The sequence below is a fragment of the Falco peregrinus genome, chromosome 7, assembly GCF_023634155.1.
Source record: "Falco peregrinus isolate bFalPer1 chromosome 7, bFalPer1.pri, whole genome shotgun sequence".
Taxonomy (NCBI): Eukaryota; Metazoa; Chordata; class Aves; order Falconiformes; family Falconidae; genus Falco; species Falco peregrinus.
The window spans coordinates 73,750,951-73,778,257 of record NC_073727.1 but is presented as its reverse complement, the minus strand read 5'-3'; the positions used below and the strand labels follow the sequence as shown (position 1 = coordinate 73,778,257).

General features: G+C 38.5%; 1 protein-coding gene across 1 annotated transcript in view; it reads left to right on the top strand.

Annotated features, from left to right (window-relative positions):
• Window positions 1-27,307, top strand: part of COL21A1 (collagen type XXI alpha 1 chain) — a 113,969-nt gene that overhangs the window by 12,583 nt on the left and 74,079 nt on the right. Inside the window, exons 2-6 of the mRNA XM_055811220.1 lie at window positions 17,425-17,544; window positions 19,474-20,025; window positions 24,049-24,217; window positions 24,370-24,586; window positions 26,662-26,835. Coding sequence (XP_055667195.1) covers window positions 17,457-17,544; window positions 19,474-20,025; window positions 24,049-24,217; window positions 24,370-24,586; window positions 26,662-26,835 — 1,200 coding nt within the window. The 5' untranslated portion in view covers window positions 17,425-17,456. The remainder of the gene's footprint in view (window positions 1-17,424; window positions 17,545-19,473; window positions 20,026-24,048; window positions 24,218-24,369; window positions 24,587-26,661; window positions 26,836-27,307) is intronic.

The window sequence follows — 27,307 nt, the reverse complement described above, 5'->3', positions numbered from 1 at the left end:
AGTACCTACTTTGCATCAAATATTTAAAAATTAACTGGAACAAAAAATGTAAAAACCTGATATTACCTCCAGCATCTTCAGTGTTCTGGTGATAAATGGTCAAACTCTTAGGAGTGCTTGCAGAAGGTTAAGGATTGGATATAATTAAAAAGGATCGCTTCCAAAAGGGAGGCTGCAGAACGCCATGGTCTGAAAAATCTGTGCTATTAATACTTTTTGACCATGGCTTTTCATTTACTGTAAGAAATACAAATTGGAACTGACATTTAACAGATTAATTTATCTTCACAAGCCTTCTTTACATGAAGTCACTAAGACTTCATGCATGGTGCTTGTGTCCAGCTGTATAATCCTTAGCTTTAAGTGCCAGACTAAACCCTGGAAACACTGTGTTTGCTCTGAAATAGTGTAAGTGATGCTCAAGATTTAGTGTTCTTGGGAACACAGAGTATGTTAGAATTCTCTTTTGTATATAAATTCAGCTTTTTAAAACAAACAATTGAACCCCAAGTTTACCCATTTTTCTAAGGGCACCGGTTTGACATTTAAAAACCCCCAAACATCTCAACTTGAATAACTCTGGAATATGTCTGAAAATGCATCTGGCATCTTTAGAAATGTCAAATTTCTGGCATGAATAATAACATATTGTATTTCTTTAACTTTTTTGTTTTTAAACACCATGAATTAAGATTTATGACATTATAAAATCGGCTTTTTTAATTTGTGGGATTCCTCTGAAAGGTAGGTTATATACCTGTTTATGCAAGAAAGCATTACCTTTCTGATACCATCAATATACAGCATAAGCAACTTGTCATAGGTCCTAGCAAGTGCACCATGTTGTTTTATTCTTTCTTTTGCAACCTACCTTGGTGACAGTAGATATTTCTTAATGGATTATATGGAAAATAAGTTACAAATGTTTTGTGTGTTTTGAGATATGGGAACTGCTTTGGAAAAGTTGATCTGTGCTTTTGAAAGAAAAAATGTTGCCTAAACTGCTGTAACTTGTAATGGCCATTTAATTCACCTATTGCTAATTTAAATCGAGTTGTCTGATTCAGAAATGTGATAGTCCTGAATTATTAACAAATTCTAGGCCCCATAATGTCAAAAAGGAGCAAAGGGCAGAAGCTGGACAGAAAAGTTGCAAGTGGAATGGCACAAAGGAGGCAGAATGAGGAAGTCTTCAGCTATTTACTGTATGGACTATAATATTGTAAAAGGTATAATGTCAGAGTAGTCTGAGGTAGTATGCTTTTTGTGCTAAATAATATTTAATTATTGCTCAAAAGAGGGGAAAAAAGAAGTGCCTTATTTCTTCTGGTTTCCTGGTGAAAACCTAAGAGGTGTGTGGGTGACGAGTGCTTATGACTGTTTGGGATCACTGATGAGTATAGTAGCAAATCTCATCCCTGGGGCCCAGATGACTCTCTGACCCATATACTGAAGATTTCTTCATAGACATAGAGTGGGAGGAAAGAATTTGCCTTCTTTCCATGTGCTGTAACCTGGCAAGATGGAACAGGATGCTGCACTGCCTTCCACCCCCACTCCATCCTTGCAGTGCCAGCTTGCGGGGAATTGTCTGCAATGGCTGCAGTTTCGTACATGGAGATTTCTGAGAATTTCCAAATGCATAGCAAACCTGCATGGCCCCAACTGTTCTAATTGGAAAAGCAAACACCTCTCAGAATGGAGAGGGGTACTCCTCATGGTATCGTGCAGATTTGGAGTTGTAATCCTGTGGTAGTATTAAATCCTGATCAGTGAATGTCTGAAGATTAAAATAGTGGCTGATATCGCAGTTGTTTGGAGTGAGGGAAAAGAAGAGGCAAAGATACTGGAAGTAAATGGTTATAGTGGTATTACAGGATTCAGGGACGTTTTCATAGGCAGAGATGAGAGAGTACTTCTGCAAGCTTAGTAGAGGGAAATCACTTACCAGCATTACCAAGGGTATGGCTCATCGTAAACCAAGAATGTGGTAGCTAGACAGTTATGATACAGATATGGAGCTATGTATCCAATGATGAAGTACCATATGTGAAAATTCAAGCACACAGACACCTGTAGGGAACATTTTTAACATGTTAATACAAACGTTGACCCCTAAGCAACAAAAGAGAAGAGCTGGAGTTACTCATGAAAGGAGGAAAGCCACCACTACTTGTTAAAGAATCACAGGCAGTAAAAGACCACTTTGAAAGTTGAAAGCTGAAGAGCTGGTGAATGTCACCTACAAAGGTTCCTATTGCCTCTGCCCACAAGATGAATTCCTTCCTAAGGACCTCTGAGGTATCATCATCATCATCATCATCATCATCATCAATCATCATCATCATCAATCATCAATCATCATCATCATCAATCATCATCATCATCAATCATCATCATCATCAATCATCATCATCATCAATCATCATCAATCATCATCAATCATCATCAATCATCATCAATCATCATCATCATCATCATCATCAAAAAATACTGGTTTGTCATTGCTGACTTCAAACTGGAAGTTGTTGGGTAGACATCTCACATGAAGGAATATGGCTGTGTATTCTGTGCCTGTGATGGGGGAGATACAGAGTAGCTGCTGGGTTTACTCTGAATACCCACAGTGTGGGGTGTACTCTGAATACCTAAACTTTGTCTCCTGGTTACTCAGCTGTCTGCTGGTCTTGTTGCCAAGAGGAGAGGTCAAGATACAAGGGGTGGCACTGGCTGCTTCTGAAGCCCCATACTGCTCTCCGGGGCAGCAGGAGGGCAGGGATGTCTGGGCTTCCTCTCCTCACCCTATCCCACCTCTTCCTCCTGTCTGCTCTTCCTCTTACCTTTATAGGCCCTGTTCTGCAACAGAATAGCTCAGAAAAGCAGCTTGGAAGAGGGTGATACACCTGCAGGATGGAGGCTGTACACCTTGAGGGCAAGTGCCCTGGAAATTGTACTCTGAAGAGTGAGAAGGAGGGATGCTGGAAAAGAACTGCAGAGATACAGAAACATGGAGGTTGGAAGGGACCTCCTGGGATCATCTGGTCTGGCTTTTGCTCAAAGCAGACCCAGTTAGCATAGGCTGGCTAGGGTCTTGTTCAGATCAGATTCGAATAACTGCAAAGATGGAGACTTCGCTATCTCTTCTAGTGTCTGGCCATCTTGCTGGTAGAAAGTGTTTCCCTTGCATTGAGGTGGCATTTCCTCTGTTCCCACGTGGGCCCATTTCCCCTACGGCTGTGGGGAGTGTCTGCTTCCATCTCCTCTACACCTTCCCTCCAGGTAGTTGTGGACTGCACTGAGATCTCCCTGCAGCTTTCTCTGCTTTTAGGTAGGGAGGCTGGGTATGGGGGAGAGAGGAAGAGACTCCTATTTTATTGATTTTATTCCTGTCTCCTACTAGAATCCCACAGCCTCAGAACAATGTTGGCCAGGACTGCATGTAGTTTCCCCACCCTTGCTTCCCACACTCCCAGGAGTCCTCCAAGACATCTGACCTTCCTCTTGGTTCTCAGTTAGTGACTTGTAGCAATGCACGCCTGGCAAGGAGCTGAATTGCTTCAGTAAAGACCATTCTTTAAAAAATTAGAAACAGGTTCATTAGCAGACACTGAGGGATACCTTAAAACAGCAGTGCTTCTGGAATCATCCTGAATAATCAGTCATCAGTTTGTTCTTTGTAGGTTACTTCAGAGATGTTGGTTTCTTTTGGTGTCACTATTCAGCAGGTAATCGCCTCAATATGTGCTGTTGCTCCAGGGCTGGGACAAAACAGACCAGTGTGTTTGGATGTGTGAAGCTGTACTGGGTTTGCGCGGCCAGGTTTTGGCAGTGGGGAGGCTAGGGGTGGCTTCTGTGAGAAGCTGCCAGAAGCTTCTCCTGTGTCTAATAGAGCCCATGCCCAGGGGGCTCCAGGATGGACCCACCGCTGGCCAAGACCGAGCTTATCAGGGAGAGTGGTGGTGCCTCTGGGATAACGTAAGTAAGACAGGGAAAGAAACTGCACAATGGCAACTGCATCTGGAGAGAGCAGTGAGACTATGTGAGAGGAGCAGCCCTGCAGCCCCCCAGGTCGGTGCAGAAGGAGGGGCAGGAGGGGCTCCAAGTGCCGGAGCAGAGATTCCCCTGCAGCCCGTGGTGAAGACCCACGGTGAGGCAGGCTGTGCCCTGCAGCCATGGAGGTTAACGCTGGCACTTATGGAGGACCCTGCACTGGAGCAGGTGGATGGCCAAAGGACGCTGTGACCCAGTGGGAAGCTTGTGCTGGAGCAGGCTCCTGGTGGGACCTGTGACCCCATGGAGAGAGGAGCCCAGGCTGGAGCAGGTTTGCTGGCAGCACTTGTGACCCCGTGGGGGACCCACACTGGATCAGCCTGTGCCTGAAGAGCTGCACCACATGGAAGGGACCCACGCTGGAGCAGTTCGTGAAGAACTGTATTCTGTAGGAAGTGCTCACGTTGTAGAAGTTCATGGAGGACTGTCTCCCATGGGAGGCACCCCTCGCTGGAGCAGGGGAGGAGTGTGAGGAGTCCGCCTCCTGAGGATGAAGGAGTGGCAGAGACAACTGTATGGATGTTGAAATGGCATTTCTCTTCCATGTACAACTTAAACCAGCTCCTTGTTCAGACACCCATCTGGGGGATTGGGAAATACTGATGTTTTTCCTATGTCAGCAAGTGATTTACAACATCCAGGGTGAGGTTTGTATGGTATCTGCTGGCTTACTTCATATTTTTTCTTAATTGTGTTTACCTGTGTGAAACAAAGCTGAAAGCAGAGGAATACACAGGAAGTTTTTTGGGAGGGAATACCTAGAGACATGGGTTGCGTAGTGCTGGACAATCCTGGCCTTCTCCCCATGCTGCATCTTTGCAAAACCTTCTTGGTGTGATTTGTCTGTTCATTAGTTACTCTACTCTGCCGCTACTGTGTCCTTAGTTGCTTGGTGGACTGAAGGGAAAATATACGACACGGACCAGGAACAAATTTTTTACTTTATGAATGTAGTAAAAGTAATTGTCTTCATATAACGGGCTGTAAGAGTCATCACATTGTAAAGAAAGTGAGCTTGAATACTTGCTGGAATATCTTTAGTCTTGCAGGAGAAAAGCAGCGAAGTCTGTAAATCTTGCATGGCTTTAAATTCGGCTTGGGATCATATCATATCTGGAACTGCGAGTGTTTCTCAAAGTATGAGAATTTGGATATATAAATTGGATAGATTTTGGATATAATTGAAACAGCAAATATTTGTGTTTTCCTCTTTGAGCACGAATGTGCTAAATTTCTGTTTTCTTCCTTTAAAGGCCTGTTTAAAATACTAAGGGTCTGATTTGTCTCCACTGAAGACAACTGGGGTTCTTTCAAAGTTTTCACTAGTTCACGTCCTAAATTCCTCTAGAACTTCTGTTGCCATTCCTTCAGCAATCACAGCCTCCTTTGAATGATTTGTCAATATTTTAGTAAAAAATTACTTATTTTACAAATAAGTAAAAAAATCCTATCATTTAAAAAACATAATTTGGAAAACCTGTAAGTGTTTTTTGTTTGTTTATCTGATACTACTCTTCTTTGTTTGATGTCAGTGAGTTTATATATCAGGGGTCCTCAAACTAAGGCCTGCAGGCCAGATACAGCCCCCAGGGTCCTCAATCCGGCCCCCGGTATTTACAGAACCCCCCGCCGGGGGTTGGGGGGGAAACCAAGCAGCCGCAGATGACTGCCTGCCACTTCATCTGCGTGCCGGCCCCCTGGTTAGAAAGTTTGAGGACCCCTGTGATATATCATTGTTAAAATGCTAACATATAATCACATATTTAAAGGTCAGTCTACTTCATGATACCTTTATATGTAGTCTGAAGGCTGTTGTACTAAGTTAAATGGAATAAATGTCCTTTCATTCTATAGTGTAAAAAAAATCAGGTTTTGAATCTTCAACAGAGATTTTAACCAGTTTTTCCCATGGCTATGGATTGCTATTTAAAAAAAAAAATATCTGTTTTGCCATTCATTGGATGTTTCTGGAAATGAAGGAAGAAGAGGGAGGACAGGTAAAGAATTTTGAAGGACAAAGCTTTCAAACAAAGTTCTGAAACCTTCAGCTAAAGCAGCGGTCTGTGCTGTCATTCTTATTCCCTCCAGCATTTGATGGTACTTAAATTAACAAGGAGAATAACATTAAGTACATTTGTGGAAGAAGTCAGTGAATAACACAAGTGGGCTTGATCTGTTGTGCTTGATGCTGGAATCCAAACCTGTCTTAGGGCTGTACAAGACAAATGAATAGAAGAAGAAATTAGCAAGACAGAAAATATAACTTCTGTTTCTGATGATGGCCCATAATTGCAGGAGGCAGACAGAGCCCATAGGCTTGCTTTTTGCTGCAGATACCAAACTTGCTTTAAATCACTTGTGTATTTCTTACTGCTTCTCTCTTGTTTTCACAGCAAATGTTGCAGTCATGGCATTGCAAATAACATCTTGTCTAAGCCAGCCCTACTCTCCCTTTTTCTAGGTGGAGAACAAAAATAAAAAGATGGAAAGAGAATAGATGTTAGGGGAAAAGAAAGGAGTGAGGAGGTACTGGCAGAAATGTGTAGGTGAGATATCAGCACTTAGCTGAATTTGGTAGCACTGGCAATGTTTCTGAATCCTCAGCTGGTTTGCTTTTCTGAGGACACTGAGACCACAGCAGTAATGGATGAGCAGTTCTTGCGTCTCTCTTGTCAGCTAGGCATGATCCTAACAGAGTCTTTAAATTGCATTAGAAGTTCATACTTGGCTTGTTGCCTTTATGCCTCTTTATATCAATGTTCATTGTTAGAGATTGTTGTACCTTTCTCTCAGACTTGAGCCGATTTCTATAGTGGTTTCATTGCTGAATTAAATATAATTATATGTAATTATGTATAATAATTGTATATAATTTCTAGTTATTGCATTATGTGCCCCAGTGACTGTTTTCCTTCTGTTTACCAACAATTATCACTAGCCCAACTGAAGTCTACATTCTTTAGCTCAGACAAAATGATCTCCCAAACTATTACTCCAGGCATTCATTTGTATTAAATTGTTTTCTGTTGCCCTGTTTGGTAACGTAGATACATATATGTGTGCACACTCAAAACTTGAACTTTTGGATATCCTGTGGGAATAGGTTCAAACGTTTCTTATGCAGAATCCTATTACCTAATTTCAACTGTACAATTTAAGTGTCAGATTTTATCCCATTGATTAGCTGTTTTGTTTTCCTTGGGTCTGTCCAAGGAGAGAAAATTCTGTGGAATCTCAAGTTGCTTGATAAAGAGAGAAATTACAGCATGGGCTTTTCACAGACGGGATGAAATCATGGTTTCCAGGGAGACCTCAGATTCATTTGTTGCAGCCAGAACGCTGAGCTGCCAACTGTGGTTGCTTACATAAGTTGCCCATCCTATATTGTTTTCCAATCAGTCATGTATCAGTCCAGCAGCTCAAGTGCTGTGGTAAGCCTTCTTTTTCTTTAACCTGTAATAAGTAATTGCTGGCACCTGGCACAGCATCCTCTTGGAGTGGGAATAAATCCAACAAAGTGCAAAGTTCCAGAATAAATTGGATTTAAAAATACAAGCCTTCTGTGACTTCAGAGATTGGAGCATGAATACAAACTTTTTCTGCCGTAGACTGGAGGAGTCTGTGGGTTTGCTGTGCTTCACTGAACCATATGAAAAATAAACAGTCAGCCCATCCCACTTAAGAGGATTCTTTGCTTTCAGAAACATTTATCTTCTTGCTTGGGTTATACTATTTATCAACTGCTTGCTTTGGTTTTCGAAGTACAGCATTGGAGTTAGTATAAAGCCTTTATACAGTTGATAGAAAACCTTCTTTTTGAAATCTGCTGAAAATGTAATAATGTCTTTAATACTATGCTCCTTTATATAATCTGCATAATACTTTGAACAGTATATATATGAGAGCTGTAAATATGGAGTATAATCTTACCATGTAGTCCTAATCCCCGTGGTCTTATTTTGTTTATATTGAATATAATATATTCATATTATAATTCAAATTGTAATCACGTTGCAGAATAGTTTCATTTAAACTACTGGTCCATTTATCTTTTTTTTTTCTTACCCATTCCTGAAATGTCTCTTGGAGTGAACATTGAAATGGTTTGCTTTGTCAGTTGTTTGGGAAATGCTTTTTTTGACTTGTTAAGTTAAACATTTTTAATGAGGGATTTAAACTGTGGCTGTGGCACAAAGGAATGAAGTATCAAACATAAACGAAGTAGTTAGTTGTTAGTGCCTTCGCTGAGCTTTGGGAGAGAAAACCATTTTGGGGAGTTTGAGTGGCAGGAACAGACCATGCTGGTGTATACTTGAGGGACCACAGATACCTATGCAGAGACAGGTGAGATTATTTCTGAAAGTGCCAGCAAGATGTGATGCTACTGTTTCTCTGAGGTCTCCAATGTTCATTTACTTTCTGTAGGCGCTTGGACATTCACCTTCAGCTAACCCAGGTCACTTTGCTGTTGACACTGCACAGCTCCCATTGTTGCAGCTGTGGACTTGATATACTTGCTTATTCAACTGCAATAGGTCTTTGCCTGCATCTCTCCTCACTTCTTTCATGTGTTTCTCCAGCTCTGTCTGGAGATCTGTTTTTCAGTCTGCCTATCAGGTAGGCTTTTAGACTTTTAGAGGGAGGAGAAACAAAGCTGTGCCTCTTACCCTTGCCATTGTTGTAAAAAGAAAGACAGCAGAGGGGAGGAGGGCCCAAGCAAAAGCCCCATTAGCCTTTTCTTTTTAGGGAGTCCAGGCCATGTTTCTGCTCGATTTCAGGGTTAGGATATAAACTGTCTCAAACTGTGTACTTTGTCTAGCCATGTATTCTTAGACAGGCTGGGTACAGATACTGCTTAGCCAGAATGGAACCATTTTACAACTACTTTTCATTCTTGTTGCACTAGGAGTAACTATAAAAAAAAGTAAAAAAAGAAATTTGCAATATGTGTAACTTAAACACATGATTTTCTTTCTTGACCCCTCTTAATAAAAACTCATCTGAACTACTCTGTAATCATACATTTAATGTTGTAGAACACTTCTGGTATGAATGTAATTATACTGGTGATTGTGCCAAAATGGTTCATTCCAACGTAGAAATAGAAATAGTATGTGGAATAGTATTGTATTCATCGCTGCAGGAGATTTTATCTATCTATATACAAACTTGCATTTATGTACGTACATGTATGTGTAAACTGAGACTAAATTAATGATGTGTTCACAGCCTCACCCTTCCTAGGAAATGCTGTTATTCTTTTAAATGTTTGCAAGCATAACCACCTCATCAGTTGGGCCCACCAAGAAAAATAAATGAGGAGGAACAATATGGGGAAAACATGAATGCAGAATGGTACTGAAATCCAAGTGGAAATAAATACAGATTCAGTTGTATTACTTAATAAAAGTAACTGTCTTGGAGTAACCTTACAGACTTTTTGGATGCTTAGAACTGGTAGTATAAGGTAGAGTTAGGGATAAATTGTCCTAACATTTTATTTGCAAAACCCATTAATTTTGAGAACAGGCAGAACAAATATAAAAAGGTGATGTAATATTGCATTACTTTTCCACATTATTTAATGCAAATAAATCAGGATTTTCAGGGTTGCTTTTCTCTTGCTGTACAGTTTCTGTAGTGTTGCGTAAGTTTTGGAAATACAAAGATTCTCCATTATGTCCTTTCAATCATTATTTTTGTAATGTTTTAATATTTGTTCCTTTGTAGGTCAAACCTAATGATCTATAGTTGAATTAAGAGATGTTTATACAGTGAGGTAATATGAGAGAAGTGTTAATTTATACTTGGAAGGCAAGATAGTAGATATGTAACTTTTAGTCTCGTTATTTTCTTGGAATGCTGGAAAAGGTTAAGATCATACCCTTCCCGGCTTCCTTCTTAGGCTGTAACTGGAATGGGAAGAAGTGAAGGAATTCCTCCTTTCAGTATATGTCTTTAGTGTAGTTCTTCAGCAAGAAATCTTCATGCAGCAAAGAAGCCAGGATTTTCAGAGAGAGGAAAATCTCTCTCCCTCTCTCTCCATTCCCCAGCTTGAATAGTGAAAAAACTGCACTGAAGAGCAACTATTTTTGATTCTGGAAGGTTCCAAATTGCTCTAAATGGAAAGTTTCTTCAGACAGTATTTCTGGGAAAAGTAAAGTTATCTACTTATCTAGGCACTTGAAAGCTGGATGTAGAAAGGCAGCATCAGTAAACCACCTTTGAGATACAGAAGGTGATGCTTTTAGGCATCTTGTATGCAAAGTAGAAATACTGCTCAAACTGCTTAAGCACCTACGTTTCCTAAGTACTGGAAACTTAATTTTGATGTGAAATTCTTCTGCTGTGCATGCATATAAGAGGTGCTGTCATTTGAACCTATGTGCACTTCTGTGTAGCAGAGCTCTTCTGGGAGTTGCATGCCTTTGCCATCTCTAACACACTGGCAGCCTTGAATTCATTCAAAAATGGAGTAGAGGCTGTTGGTTTCAGTAATGGCTGTACCATATGTCCACTGTTCAATTTCCATCACAGTCGGAGGTTTTCAGAGGCCCTGTCCATGCAAATGCTGCTGCACAGCAAAATTGCAGCACCCAGAAGAAAGCAAGAAATACGTTGCAGAAACTGTGCAATTGGATAAAGCTGCCTAAAATTATACAGCATGAAGGTGAGTCACTACGTCACCAATTTCCAAACTTCACTGAGTTTTCTTCCTATATGTCACAAAAACTGAATGTGCATTGGAGAGACTGTGATTTAGCTGTCTCTGACCATGCACACATAGGGCATGGGCTGATGCAGCCAAGGTTTATTGTACCTGCTTTCTCTCCTGCCTTTGGTGAAGAAATAATACTCTGATAACTCTGCTTTGGTGGAGAACAGGGTGTTACGCTGCTGCCCTGTGGGTCGTGGTTCAGGGGCTGATGCTTAGCAGCATGCTATGGTTTTACCTTTCATTTACTGTGAGATGCACAGAAGCTTGTCTGAGTCTTGATACAAGTCTCAAAAGTGCTAAAATGTATGTGGTGTACTCTACAACTCTTCATTTTAGGCGCTCAGAGTAGAGGTCTTTTTGTAAGCTGTTTGGGAGCCCTCTGTGCAAGATAGATCATTTTACCCCAGGGGACTGTTTCCATTCACTCTAAACATCCCCTTTGCTATCAGTAACATGTAAAAGAACAAGATAAAAAGCATACACCGAAGAGCAGAAGAATGGCCATAATAAGTCACACTGAAGGTCCACCCAGCCCAGTATCCTGTATCAGTTAATGTCTGATAGGCTCTTGCAGTTTTAATTTAAACAGTTTTGTGGAGTTGGGAGATAGCCAAAGCCTTGCTCCTGCCACCCTGTGCATCACCAGAATTGCAAAGCCTGTGCATGAAGTGAACTGTTCCATTTAAGGTGGAAAAATGAAATAGCCATGGGGAATGCCTTGAAAAATACAGTATCACATAAGCTGTTTCTCCACTAATACTCCGTCAGTCCGCAGCCCTTTACTTAAGCTGGATGCAACATCTGTGTATTTATTTAGTAACCCTGTATGGATTTATCTTCAATGACCTTCCGTATACTAAAAGTGTTTTGGTTTAACTGAGAGATGGGAAGGCAGTTTGATAAATTTATTTTCCTGGTTACATCTGGTAAACCCACAAACTACTCACAACAATTAACTTGCAAAAATACAGGGTGTAAAAGTTTTATTTAAAATATTATTTTCTGGGTTTTTTATTTATTTTACTTTTCACATAGCTTAACATAATGTCATAGATTTATAGAATATCTCAAGTTAAAAGGGACCCAACCCATAAGGATCATTGAGCCCTGGCTACTGTTTGCAGATGCAGTCATTAGGAGCAAGCATAAATCCCGTGTCCCTCTGCCTGTGTGGTGCTGGGACAGATTTACTATCCCTTAGTGCTTCCCTGCACAATCAGACCCAGATCCTGCAGCTCTAGCAGCAGAAGTTTGGCACAAGGACCCTGACTTCTTGTAGACGCCAGCAGAGCTCTCAAGGGCAGAGAAGAGAGCAGTGAGAACTTACAGAGACAACTTTCTCTGTTTCTCTTAAAAAAACTGGAGATAGAAAGGACATGATCAGCAGTGATGAATTTTGGCTTTTGGTGATGCCAACGGGGAGGTCCTGGGCTGATATTAACAGTGGTCTCTCCATGGTAGCAATAAGGCGCTTGGGCAAATATTTTCTGTAATTTCAAGTACATTTCTGTTGCCTGTGCTATAATTACTATATCGTCAAGACCGAGCAGTTTGGTCTTTGGAGTTGTTGGTTTGGCATCTCTTTTGACTGTTAAAAGTCCAGTGCTATATTATTATTTTCTTTCAGATAAATTGAACACTGCATAATTCCTGAAATCATCATTGGATGGTTGCTTAAGTCTTGGGTTTATCCTTTTAATTTTGGTTTCTATTAATAAGTCCATTTTGGACTACTAAATAGTTATTTGGCTTTATTCTTATAATGAAGTTCTCAAGTTCTGTATCTCATATTTTTCAGGCTTTGCTGTAAATGAAATGCAGAAGGACTCATAAATATATGGAAAAATTGGTCCATTGAGGGAATACAATTTGATACTGCAAATCAGATAAGCTTGTTTTGCCAATTATTTTACTGATTCTTTTTAAAAAATATAAGTTGGAGCATGGTTTTCACCAAAAGAAATCTTGCTCTGACGTGAGTTTCTTTACTTTAATGTCTTTCAAGATTAAAGATGTACACTGAAGACTGCTGTAGCATTCAGTAGTAAAGAATGGAAATGAGATATGTATGATTCTTGTCCTGTAATTCCCTCCTGTGCCCCCACACACTGATGCCTGATAGCTTGTGACAGTATTTCCAGTATTATTTCTTTTACTGGTGGAGTGAGAGTGGATTTAGATATGCGCCTCCTGCGAGGCCAGGGCTGCATGGGGAATGGCAGTTCTCTCGGGTTGGGTCAGTGGGGCTGGTTCCAGGAGGAACTTGCAATGTTTCTTTCTTGTTCTACCTTTTTTCTGTTTGGACTCCTGTTTTGCAGAGTTTTAAGACAGCTTGATGACAGCTGATCAGTGGGGTCATGTGAGGGGTATGCCATTGTTTAAAATATATGCATAGATGAGATGAATGCAAATTAATGATAGGAGAACACAAAACTGAAAAATGCAGAGGACAGCGCATCCCTGCTGGGTGTATGAGTGCAGACAGCATAGCGTATCCCTATGATTTCTTTACTGTGAGGGGTATGGTAAGGCACTGGAACAGGTTGCCCAGGGAATGGATGGGACTGTGAGCAACCTGGTCTAGTGGAAGGTGTCCCTGCCCATGGCAGGGGAGTTGGAACTAGTTGATCTTTAGGGTCTCTTCCAACCCAAATGATTCTATGATCCTGTGAGTTTTCCTTTCCTCACTAATAGTTCCCCTGTAACACCCCTCATCTCCTCTTTGCTGTGGTTTTGAGACGACCTTTCGCTTCGGCTCCTAAACCAGGCTCCCTGCACTCTCTGCAGGACAGCCAGTAAGTGCTGTCACATGTACCCCTCCAACGGTGAAGTCAGTGAAGTCGGTAGTGTTTCTGTTGAGCCCCTCCTTCCCTGGAGGCACATGGCTTCCTTGCAGCATCCTGCTCTCCCCTTCCCACCCAGCCAGCTCTCAGCATCTTCCTCTTCCCTGTAGCTTCTGTCATTCCTACTGATCTGGGGAGCTCATCCCTGGAGGTACCAGTGGATAAATGTTAGCAGAAGGGTGAGCAGAGGTGAAAGGGGGTGGTGCAGTTTAAGGAAGACTGTAATGGTTTCTGCAGGGGTTGGTGAAAGGAGAGCTGCACCAGAGAGCAGGATCCCTGTGTCCCTGCCTGACCTGAAATGCCTGTGCTTACGGCATACAGCACATACAAGTTTTGTGCAGGGAGAGTGCTGTTAATATAATTTTGTAGATTTAGTCTGCTGTTTTGTTTTCAAAAAAAAAGGTGTGATGTTAATGGTAGCAGTCCCTGTAATCTTGTTAGTGAAGACTGATACAGTGAAGTCACTAAGTTGCTTGGGTTTTATTTTCCTTTTACATAAATTCTGTGGATTTTACAGAAATAACCGTTTAGACAACCACAGCGATAACAAACACCAAAAATTAGTTAATGTACTGTTGTGATATTTTCCTCAGTTGTCTTTTTCACAACCATTCCTTATAATTTTTTTCAGCCTTTCTCTTTTGGGGCTGTTGGTGAGAGGAGTCTATAGGAATTCATAGTTTGTTGGGGCCAGCATTGTGGTTTTCTGATGTATGTCAGCTCTCTGTACAGTACCCTGTCTTCTTTTCCAGTTACAGGCTGACATTTTTCTGATATTCTCAAAGAATGCCGTTGTCCTTCTTTAATTACCTGCTATTTAAATTCCCACATAGATTTAATTTCATATGTTCTTTTTTGGTATTGCTCAATTTGGCCTTGTGAGAGATGTGTTTTACCCTTCAGTAAACACTTGCCATGGAAAAGGCTGAAATGATGAATCTTGCAAACCATCAAGTCTGAAATAATCAGTGTAAATTATCCACTTCTACTATGGTAAGATTTTTTCATATATTACGTGCTTATTACTTACACACTTAATTTCATAGTTTAAACAGATCCTTTTTCAAAAGGCTGGGACAAGAAACTGCCACTTAATCTATTTAAATGAAGTTGACATCCCAGTATTTGTGTAGGATCATTGGAACAGTGCATCTTACGTCCTATCCCATAGACTCCAAAGTGCTTCATGTCGTTTCGCACCCATTCTGACACAAGGTAGTATAATAATAAAGTATGGTGTTACCTTGCAATTACCTGTAATCTGGAAGTGATATTTAATAATGTAATTATATTTTTGCACTATTAACTTTGAGAGGTTATATTAGGTAGGAGTATCATTTCCTGGAAATTCACTTTTGTGCGTTTCTTGAGGTTGTGGAGATTTTTTTTTTTTTTTTTTTTTTTTTTTTGTCTTAATGGAATGAGTGCTTTATAAGCAGCGGAAAAAGCAAAGCAGCTGACTGAAAAGCCAGGGTGAATCAGGTTACTGATTTTGTGGCACATCTTCTGTCTGGCAAATACAGATAATGAATCTACCAGAAAGAAACCTGACATTGAAATTGCTACCTCTCTAGTTACTGTCTTCACCCCACAACTCTGTAATCCCTTTTTCCCATGTAATTTTTCCTAAACACATTACGCTAGGTATATACATCTTTTGAGAGTAAGATCTGTGTTTAATTACTGTAGAATTTTGTTGCAGATAACAGTTTACTGGCTGCTTGATTGCTGCTCAGTATGTTGTAGTGATTAAATGGCAATCTCTTTGGTTTGCTCCCTTGACGACTAGTCTTGGTAAAGGAAATGGTTACTTATTTCCATTTACTTATTTATTCTCCTAAGGGACACTTGCAATAGGCATGCTGAATTGTGTTTTGCTGTTATTTTTGGAGAACAGTATTTTCCAGCACTACAGAAGTTTCAGAACATGTGCCAATACCTTATTAGTGGTAGCGTGGTGGACACCTTGTCTACCCTGAAGAATTCAGAATTAAAGATTAGCAATATAAAAAGGAAAAATACACATAGTTTTCACCCACCCACCCCCATATATTAAATTTTAATTTTGTTGTGTAATAAATATTTTCATTTATATTTGACCTTTGTGTGTGTAGACTGTTTTGGTGTGGGCATAAGTAAAGGTTTATGACTAGAAGAAAAAAACATGAAAAGGAAAGGAGTCTTGGCCTTATTCAAGGAAGGCATTTCAATTCCAGGAAATGGGCTGAAAAAAGCAGCAAGACTGTTAGAGATAAACTAACATGTAATAGATAAAGACTAACATGACTGACAAAACAAAGCCTGTAAAGACGAATTAGTCTTGTAGCTAGATGTAAAATGCTTAATTCAGTGACGTTGAAGGGTAGTGCAATGAATTGACCCTGAACTGCTACTGAAAATTTGTCCTGAATTTAGCTTTTTTTATGGGTTACAGATCTTCCCATAAATATGGGAAAATTTAAAAGCAATAGGTTGGTTGGCCGGTTACTAGGCAGCACAAACACAATGTTGATCTGAATGCAAACCAAATATCTCAATTGGGAAAAAATTTTCTGTTAAAATATGCAAAGATAGATATAAATTATTGTAAAATTCTGTCCTCTGTTACATTCATTACATTTGATTGAGGAAACCTCTGCTTAGATGAACAAGTACCACTTCACATAGTTTAGTAGAAGTCAAAGGATCACAAAATGGTTGAGGTTGAAAGGGACCTCTGGAGGTCATCTGGTCCAAATCCTAAAGCCAGTTGCCAAGGGCTATGTCCACAAGGCTTCTGAGTATCTCCAGGGATGGAGGCTCCACAGTCTCCCTGGGAAACCTGTGCCAGTTCTCAGTCACCAGTGCATGCACTTACTCAAATCAGCAGTTAATTCTCCCTTTTTCTATCAGGGTGTTCATGTTTTGTAATGGAGAATAAAATGTAGTTAGAAAATTTGCATTTTGCACTGGAGGATAAGAAGACAGAATACAAAAGAGATTCAGTATAGTTTTTTTCTTTTTCAGAGTCTTGAAATTAATGGATCTCTAATACAGTACTCCAAAAATGTAACTTGTCCCATTATAATGCTTTTTTTTTGCAATAAACATAAGTAATAAATATGGCTTAATTTAAGTAAATTTGTAAATAATATTTATGACAGCAACATGATACCAAAGCAAACTTGGTTCAGGACCCTTTAGGGGACATAATTCAGAGACCATGATAATAAAGGAGACAAACGGAGTTAAAAATCAGAAATTGAAAATGCATATAATTATGTAATCTGCAGGGCTTGGCTTTTCTGGGAGAGGTCTGGGGCTCGCTGAGACCCTGACCCTTGGTGACAGTCTCAGCCCTGGGACAGAGGAGTGGGAAGTGTCCCAGACTCCCTGAAGTAGACAGGTGCGTGAGTTGAGACTGAAGCAGCGTCTCCCCACCAGTATCTTATACATAATCACTTGCCATATTTTGGAACAGTAGCTGTCAAGTATTTGGATAATGGCTGCGGAGTGGAATAGCAGTTGGACAAGTGTGACTGGGATGGGGAATACAACCTACTTATGTATGTACTTAGCAGGAGCAATGTATAAATATACTTGGCTGAAAACTGAGCTTCCATAGGAAAGGTGGTGGGTGCTGCTGAGTTTAGAATCTCAATTTTGAGCTTATGTGCCTAACTGACATTTTTTGAGTCTGTGGTCCATTGCAGGCTGGCCTCGCATCTGGGCTTGCAGGTTTGATTCAAAGTTCATCATGCACAGGTTTTAAAACACAGAAGCTTGGGTTTGTTTTGTAATATAACACTGTATTTTCATTTCTTCCCCATCTAGTTTAATCTCAAGACTTTGAAAATAGAATACACATGGCACAGATTGTAAAATTTTTTCAGACGCTATTAATTCTGCTACTTCATGATTACATCTCAGCTGAAGATGGGGAAACAAGAGCAAGTAAGTCTTAATTTTTATATTTTAGATAAGGGCAACTTCAAAGCATGCCTTGAATTTATTGTATCCAATTTCGGGCCACATGCACTTCTGTTGATGGTGATTTTTTTCCAGTATAATTTTCCTGGTGAAAATGCAGGAAATTATAAGTAACTTAAATATCTTTTTTCTCGTTAAGGAAAGGAATACTTAATTTCTTTTTGTGTCTTGTAAATACCCAAGGGGGGCAGATAGAACTGTAAAGCTTTAAACTTGTGTCTTGCGTATTTATATTTTCATTTCTTCCTAAGTCATGTTTTGAATAGCTTAATGTTATGTGAGAAACTAAATAAGAAAAATAGAGGTTCTATGAGCGGAAGCTGAGATAACCCCAGGTTTTGGACAGACCTTCTTGCGTATTCTCCAAAACAGCATCTCAAACCCCATCAAACCAAGTTTTATACTCTAAATCTGGTTTATGGTAAAGAAAAAGTTAAAGCAGGGTGCCTTTTTGAATGATAAAGTGGCTGAATAAAAAGCGTGTGGAAAAATTTCCCCTGGCCACAATGATAACTTTCAGGGTAGGTCTTTTCACTCCAGTTTTGCTCTCAATCTAGCAATTTTCAGTATGTAACAACAAACTCCATAAAATTCTTTTTGGTCTCTAGAAAGATATATTTTTTCCAGTCTACCTGCTGTAAGCTGAACCTGCTTTCAGCAGAGTCCAATGATGTTCAAAGTCCCCTGCAACCGAAATTACTCCGTGATTCATATCTGTGGACCACAGAGTGACACACTTTGCTCGCTCCATGCTCCTTCTCCCAATATCTTTTCTCTTCCCCACCACCACCATTGCAAAAGCATCTCTCCAGCAGACAGACTGTGGGCACTTGCTTTCAAGGAAGGAAAAATGCTGACCTGACCAGAAGTGTCCATAGGCAGATAGCAGGACAAGGTAGAGCCCTCCTTCCTGTGGTGGAGCTGCAGCCTTCCACAGAACAGGAAGCACAGTAATACGCAGCAACCCCCATGACCCTGTGTGCCGTGGGATCAGAATAATCTCTGCTGGTTTTGGCCATCTCATGTGTCAGTTATCTAACTGAGATCCTTTCACAGTCGATGGAAGGTGATTCTCTCCTCTAGAGGGTTATGCTCTCCATATGAGGATGTGCATATAAGGTGAATAGGACTGTCCTATAGAAATGCTTGTGTCAGTCCATGGCCTGTAGTTGGGAATTTAGTCTAAAAGCTCCATTTATAAGTGACTATAGCTAGTAGAGCTGAATCCATACCTAAGTCCTTATGCAGTTACGTTGTATGTGTTGCATGCTTACGTGATCTTATATTCTGGAGGTTGAGATAATTCACTGAATATTTTGATTCTATTAAAATCAGAATATGGTACCAGCAACATTCAATTGATTTTGTAGTAACTTGTTCTGTAAGTGCCATACAGCAGTGTCAGAAGTCAATCAAAATGTATTTGTAAAAGGATTGGCTATTACTGCTGAATTCTGGAGTGTCGAGACTATAACCTTTGTCTGCAATGCGCTTGCTTTGCTAGCAAAAATGAGGTTTTATGTTTATCATTTTTGCAGACAAAGAGATATGGAAAAAAAACCAAAATGTATTCCTCTTTGCTGATTGTATGAAATGCAATTGCCAGCTAAGGAACTGAATTCCAGATTTTTTAATAGTAATTTCTGGTAATAATGTATAAAACAGAAAATGGTATCGTTTTCAGATACCAAGTTGGATCGTGTGGCTTACAGACACAATCTTGTGTTGTCTGGAAAACTCAGCCGATTTTTTAAAAAATGAAATATATTTGTCAGTATAGATTCTAATGCTAACAGTAATTGATATGAAAACTATTTCCGGTGGAAGAAAAAAAGTAGAAGGATTCATTAAAATATTTGTTTGACTTTTGTTGTTTTTTTTTTTTTTTGTTAGGTTGCAGAACTGCTCCAGCAGATTTAGTTTTTATCTTAGATGGCTCTTACAGTGTTGGCCCAGAAAACTTCGAAATAATCAAAAGCTGGCTTGTCAATATTACAAGAAATTTTGACATAGGGCCAAAATTTATTCAAGTTGGAGTTGTCCAGTACAGCGATTACCCTGTACTTGAAATACCCCTTGGAACTCATGAATCCACTGAGAATCTCATCAGGGAAATGGAGTCCATACACTACTTGGGGGGAAATACAAGAACAGGAAGAGCTATTCAGTTTGCCTTTGACCATCTTTTTGCAAAATCTTCAAGATTTTTAACAAAAATAGCAGTTGTTCTCACTGATGGAAAGTCACAAGATGAAGTCAAAGATGTAGCAGCAGAAGCAAGAAAAAATAAAATCACTTTGTTTGCTATTGGTGTTGGCTCAGAAATTGAGGAGGATGAACTTAAAGCTATTGCCAACAAGCCTTCATCAACTTATGTATTTTATGTTGAAGATTATATTGCAATATCAAGAATTAAAGAAGTTATAAAGCAGAAACTCTGTGAAGGTAAGTAATTCATTATAAAATATTTCAGGTGTGCAAAATGTAGTTCTGTACCCAATTTCTTTATTTCAGAAGCAGAATGCATGAATAATGTAACCTAAGGCATCAGATAATCTTCACTCCGATCTTCTTTCATTTTCATCTTGCTTGTGGAAATCGGTCCCAAAATGTTATTTTCTCTGTTAAACAAAGAGGTATATTTGGGAAAAGTATGATGCTTTAACACAATGTGTGTTTAATTTCTGTATGTACTATTTTTCTGTAAGCCCCAATTTTTGTGTGTTGGTGAAGTTTAGAAACCCTAAAATAGCTGAGCAATTCTCATGGCACTGAGAATTTAGGGTTTGCTTTATCCTTTTCCTAGGTGTGGCTGCTACTCATCCACAATCTAGCATTTCTTCATGACAGTTGAGAGGACAGCCTGTCATGACAAACAGGAGTTCTTCCGCTACTATGTGTTGAAAATCGCAGAAGAAAGACTCTTGGCAAAAGTGCCTGGAATTGTGACAATCTTGTTACAATCTTTTTTAGAAGGATTTTATAGAAGAGTTAGCCAAGACCAACATTGTAAAATGACTTTTTATCTTTACAGTGCTAGCAGCAGTACTGCATTGAGTTTTCCAATAACTTTGTAATGCAATGGCTTTCCCATATATATACAAAAGATAGCAAAATGCTTCTAAAACGTATTACTCAAAAGGACTGTATTATACAGTGAATGTTTTTCAGTGCTATTTTGTACATGTTTTATTATCAGGAATTGATGTAAGTCCTATTTCAGTTGTACCATATTTCTGCACTTAGTAAGAATGAAAAATAATTTTCATTTGCACTCACTTTGACTATGGACTCCATTGAAATAATATGGTGATACTTATGTTGAGGATAATGGTGTGTATTTCTTGATACACTTATGAAAATCATAATAAATCCTGATGTAGTAAGGTGATCAGTCCAAAAATTAAATCAGCTAAGTGCAGCTAAATTCTTTAATAAAACTTCACACAGGGAGAAATTTCCCCAAATAAATACAATGTTTCCTTTAAATACAGTTTAGAAGTGACATCATATTTCATCAAGATGGATTTTCTGCTTTCAGAATTAAGTTAACTAGTATCCTTTAAAATTCAACTGTGACATTTGACATGACTTTTATAGCAGTAATCTGCAAATGTTGCCTATGTATACAAAAGTGTACTTACTGCTTTATTTTAGTGACCCTTTGGTTCCACTCTCTTACAATGCACTCTTCTCTTGCGTTAGTGTTGAGATGCCTCTCTCAAAGAGCAATCAGACCTAGTTGGCAGCTTTATTTCTAGCCACAATGTCTTTAGCAGGTGAAGTGAAAGGCTAGTAAACTGGAAATTTTAGACCTGAGTGGTGGATTAATTTATACATATTGTTAAGATTCATTGACTGCAGGGGAGGAAGTTCCATGAGGGCAAAGCAGTAATGATTTGGCTGTGGTCAGCCATGTGAAATTGCCTGAAAATTTTGCAGTTCTCTCTTGGTTGTCTTAGTTTTAATGTCTAGAAGAAAGCTAACCTGTCTTTATGGCCATTTTAAACGATGTTATTATGTGAACATAGATATAAAAGCATAGGGACAGTATTTCTTTTCTGGAAGAAGTAGGTGGAGGTTTGGTGGTTCGTGTAGCAAGCAGTGCTATTACAGCCTTGCAGATGGAGGGCTCTCATGTGCCGTTTGGCAACTCTAGTGTTTGTTTCAGAGTATGGCAAGGTGAAAAAACCTGCTGAGCCTGTCATCCAGAAAGAACAATGTGTCTAAAAGAATCTGCAAATATTTAAGGAATATTTAATATTTATTCTGGAAGCTGAACGTTCCTGTAGTATTCGTTTTCTCTAGCAAAAATACAGAGAAGATTGTGTGTCAGGAATGCATTTAAAAACAATGCTCAATGCAGACCTCAAAGTATGTCTGGAGGATGCTGAGAAAAGTTCCTTTGTGCTAGATAATGACATTTAAAATCAAAAAGCTATTTCATGCTTCAGGACAGAAAAAAAAGCCCATCTGAAAACTATATTAAAAAACTGAAAGGGAACTAGTTTTCAGTATGGGCTAGAGGGCGAGAGAGTTTCTGTGACTGGTACTATGGGCTGGAAACACAACGCCGTTTCCCATGGAAGACAGTTCTTAATTTTGCCACTGACTTCTGCATCCTGTATAATGGCTTAGTTAGTTATCAAAATAGTCCTGCAAGAAGATGATCCAGAAGGCCCAAAAAAGAACTACCTTACTGGGAATGTCTTTATGTAATTCTGCAACGTGCCATTGGAAATAAAAAATATTTTCTTAATATATAATTTTATGCATGCTTAATTTGTATTGTATTGGTTTGGCATGGTTACTTTGGCATTGATCCAGAATAATGGCTCTCTCACATAAAGTAATCCTATTTCTTTTGATTTTACACCGAATTTCTAATACTGTAACTGGTCAGAGATTCTTGCATTCATTTTCTTGTCAGTGTGTATGACTACTTGTAATCTGTATTAATGGCATTATGACCATTATTCAGCCTTGAAATAAATGAGTTTAGAAATGTTTCCATGATAAAAAAACAGTGAAGAAACCTGAAAAAAAATTGTTATTACTCTGACTTAATATCATAACTATGTTGACTTAAATTCTTCATCTGTGTTTTGAGATGAGTGAGAAGGAAAGCTGTGTTGGACTTTATATTTCCTTTTTTGGGTTTTTTTTGGGGGTGAGCATTCAGAAGGTAGACATTTTTGTTTCCAAAATGTACACAGAGAGTTTTTGCAATTCTTTCTTGTAGAACCAGATGGATAACTTTTAATACATTTTAAATTTGGGAGTCAGGTGACATTTTGCTGTGGCGAGGAAAAGAAAACTAAGGGGAATGTATGTTTCTTCTTGCTGCTGCTCCAAGTACCTGTGGCATGTCCCTTTAGGATGCATTGCCCTTTTCCACCATAGACAGTTTGTGCATGCACTTAACTGAATTTTCTTAGAGGTTTTATATCCTACCTCCCTCACCAGAACAGGGTAGCTTCTGACCCCTTGGGTTAGTTAGAAAGAGCAGCTGTGCAGCATTGCTCATTGCTCATATTATAAAGAGAAGCCAGTCTATATATTTGAACTGGTAATTCCCTGGCACTGAAACACGAGTTTTCCAACCCAAAACTCTCCATCTCTTCTTTGGAAGGTGTTGCTAACCTCTTCCTTTTCTATGAACTGATGCTTTTCTGAAGAAACAATGGGAAATGAATGATGAAAATAAATTTATTGTAAATAGTTTACCATAATTTTAATAACTAAAAAATTGTTTTCTCTCTTTTCATTGATTTATTACTCTACTACAATGTTGCTTTAGCATTAAATTTCACTCTACTATCTCTTTTTCTTTTCTTTTTTTTTTTTTTTTTTTTTTTGAGACAATTTAGGTCCACTGCCTAGTATTGGTTTTGTGTAAAGAGCATTAAACAGAGATAGCATTCAGCTAACTTTAGTTTCCACAGAAAATATATCACACAATATTTGTCCAGTGAGAATAGGTTCAAACAGATTTCAGTGTAACACAAAATAGATCGGAGTCCATTTTGAGCAAAAGAAGATGAAAAAATTGTAGATAATTCTACTTTGTCCATTTTCAGCCTGATTTTCTAGTTGGGAGGGATGCTGGATTAATCCAAATTGTTAAGGCACTTTGGAAATTAACTTCTATAATTTTGTAGCATTTCGAAACCATATAATTTTGGAAATTAAATTAAATATTTTATTATTCAGATATTGTAATACCTTTTAACTACAGTTAGTGACAATTCAAAATAGTTTGTGAATGTAATTGCAGTAAAATACATCTCCGTATTCTTGCTTCATGTCTGAGGATTCTGCATGTCACTTCTCTTGTTATACTTAGCTGCCTGTTCTCAACTCTATTATTTCTTGAAAGGCAGCTTCAAAAAATTAGGAAGGTGAGAAGTTACTTTTTGAAAGTTTTAAGTCGTATTTTGAACTATGCTTGCATTTATTACTTTGCAGAATCTGTTTGTCCGACAAGAATTCCAGTGGCAGCTCGAGATGAAAAAGGATTTGACATTCTTGTAGGATTAGGTGTGAAGAAAAAGGTCAAAAAGAGAATTCAAATACCAGCCACCAATGCAAAAGCTTATGAAGTAACCTCACGTGTTGACCTGTCAGAATTGACAAGGTATTTAAATTTATAAATACACTTGTAAGTTTAGTAAGATTATTTTGTTTGCTTAAAGTGAGAGAGACTTATTTAAGATTTATATTAAGATTTTAAGATTTGTACGATTTATGAAGTACAGTCCTTATTTTCCCCTCTTTCCCCTTATTTAGGAATGTGTTTCCAGAAGGTCTGCCTCCATCCTATGTGTTTGTTTCCACTCAAAGATTTAAAGTAAAAAAGACATGGGATTTGTGGAGAATTCTAAGTCTGGATAAGAGACCACAGATAGCAGTCACTATTAATGGAGAAGAGAAAACATTATCATTCACTACAACAAGTTTAATAAATGGCACACAAGTTATTACTTTTGCTGTACCTCGTGTAAAGGTAAGGAATAAGTCATCATCATGCTGGATTACTCATTTAAGTACACATTATTCCTTTGTCCTTTCTGTTTTTTTAAAAATTCATGATATTATTTTTGCCCACTTAGGCATTTAAAAATAGATGGGGGGGTACTTTACCCATGTTTCCAGAGGGCCACAGTGATCATTGCTGTAAATGCTTTGCAGGTGCTTTCTGCTCAGTAGTTTCTGGCAGGTAATTGTGAAGATCACAGAGGCATTTTTTCACACAGATCTTTACTTAATATGTGCTGGAAAGTGTTTTCTGCCTTTGATATGGAGACTGGAAAATTTGAATGAAAACAGTTCGTTTTTAGAGAGAGTTTTTGTTAAGTGTCTAAATTCCTTGAAAATACATAATGAAAGAAGTTACTTTCTTCTCCAGAACAGTAAATAGCAGCTTAGAAATTGAGAGTTCAGTTTGGATTTGTCTAGTTCTCTGTTGAATAAAAATTCCTTTCAGCTACTTATTTTTCTCATTGAAGGCATTGCCCTCTTTGTGCAAACCGTTTTTATTTTCTTCTAGTGTAACCTGAAGGTTTCCTTTCAATCTGTCTTCAGTAATTTCCAGTGAAGTATTCAGCTCTTCTAAGAGAGATTGTCTCGGTTGCAGGCGAGACAGACGGAAGGAGGCTGAATGCCTCTACTTTTGCAGTTGGGGCAGTATAGGAGTATGCAGCCCAGAGATTCCCATACCTACTGCAGTATTATTTAAGTGAACAAAGAGGGATGTTCAGCAGACAAAGAGTGGGAAAGATTTATTGCTGGAGCACTTAATGGCCAAGTGGGTTCAACTTTTCTGGGAAGTGGTGGCCTGCATTCAAAAGCTTACTCCAAATCAGGCTGAAGGTATTTGAAATATAAATCCTCAGAGAAGGAAGGACTCCTATCTGAAAGAAGGTCTTAACTACTAAGCTTTTGCTAGAAAGAGGTTTTTCATTCTTCTGTTATTGGATAGAGAATTTTTCTTTTTCTTTCCAAATTTCCTCTGCACTTTTATATTTATTTGTAGGTGAAATAATATTTTTTTTCTTTTTTAAAAGGCAGCTAGCAAATTCAGTTTCAAGTAAATCTGAAAATTTGTATTTAATTGTTTCTGGTAGCTATAGTGGCAAATCAGTCTTATTCCTGCAGTCCCAGATATCCATGAACTTCACTTTGAAAAGAAGACTTTTGCTTTTTTTACTTTTGTGTTTCTCATGCTTGTATTGCTATTATGGACTACAAGGGTTTATGACCTTTTTAGATCTGTATGTCTCTAAACACACTATAAATGCTACTGCTTTTAATTAACTCTTTCATTTAATTAACCTTAATGATTTAATTTAGTATGGGATTTAGCTGTATAAAAGATAAGCATCTAGTCTAGTCTAGGCTAAAGAGCTGAATTGTTTTTGAAATTAATGGGTAGGCTCAAGAAGAAGGTATATCTTCCCATGTTGAATTTAATTTCTAAGGTAGGTGAGATCAATACTTCTTTAAAGGTATCTCTCGTTTTCTACTACTAGTAGAACTATGCCATTTGTTGAAACTAAATCTTAAGCTTTAGAAACCTGAGGTTTTGTGAGATGATGAACGTAATATTTGGTTTATTCGTTGCAATAGTGTGACTATTTCTGCCAGTATCATGTTGTCTTTAAGATTTTTTTTTGTAAGAGAATAAGTAGAAGGACTTTTCAAGTATCTATTTCTTTTCACCTTGATTTAATATCTGAAGTGTTTGAGACATGCCACTGCTAAAAAAAAGGCCTCTGGCTTCATGTTTTCAACAAATACAGGTTTGAGCATGTTGCAGATCATAGACTGAAAAAAATCTGTGTGAGTTATGAAATAATTCTGAAATAGGCATTAATTATTACCAGATACCATGTTCTTAATTCTAATATTGCTTGGCAAATACTTTTTTACCTATACAGTTCACAATTTTCTGTATGACAGAATCTGGGACCTGGATCATCTCAGCCATTAACAGCAGTTTAAATGTTGAAATTAGTCTTATTGTTATTTAAATTGAAGACAATTTATTTTAAACAATTATATTTTCTTCCATTTTCTTAGACATTGTTTGATGAAGGCTGGCATCAAATTCGTCTCTTAGTAACTGAAGACTTTGTAACTTTGTATATAGATGACCAAGAAATTGAAACGAAGCCATTACATCCTGTTTTAGGTATTTACATCAGTGGCCTAACCCAAATAGGAAAGTATTCTGGAAAGGAGGAAACTGTACAGGTAAGCATATGCTAATACTGCAGGATAACATTGCATTGGTGTTTTCTGTTTTTATTGAACTTAATCTTCTAATTTACACTACCCTAACATTTCATATTTGTAGGTTTTTAATTTTTAATATGTGTAAAGTTTTGTAATAATTAAGTGGGAACATAAGTATTCAGGAGGACACAGCACAACCGATATATCCTGTGTGATGGATGCTTAATTGGTGTCACTGATTTCAAGGGGCATTCATTTTTGCTGAAACACAAATCTGATGCAATGTGGTCACCCAAATCTGGGAAACTGTCTCAAAGCAGGGGTTTTCCTACGTGCTGGACACTTGCATATGATTTCCTTTCCTTCCTTCTGTGTATCGGTTATGGGGGTAAGAGAGGGAGAGAACAAAATGTTTCTTTCTAATCACTAGCTGTCATGAAAAGTGCAAGGTGTATCAACTCTGTTTCTGTTGTACTGCAAATATTTCATA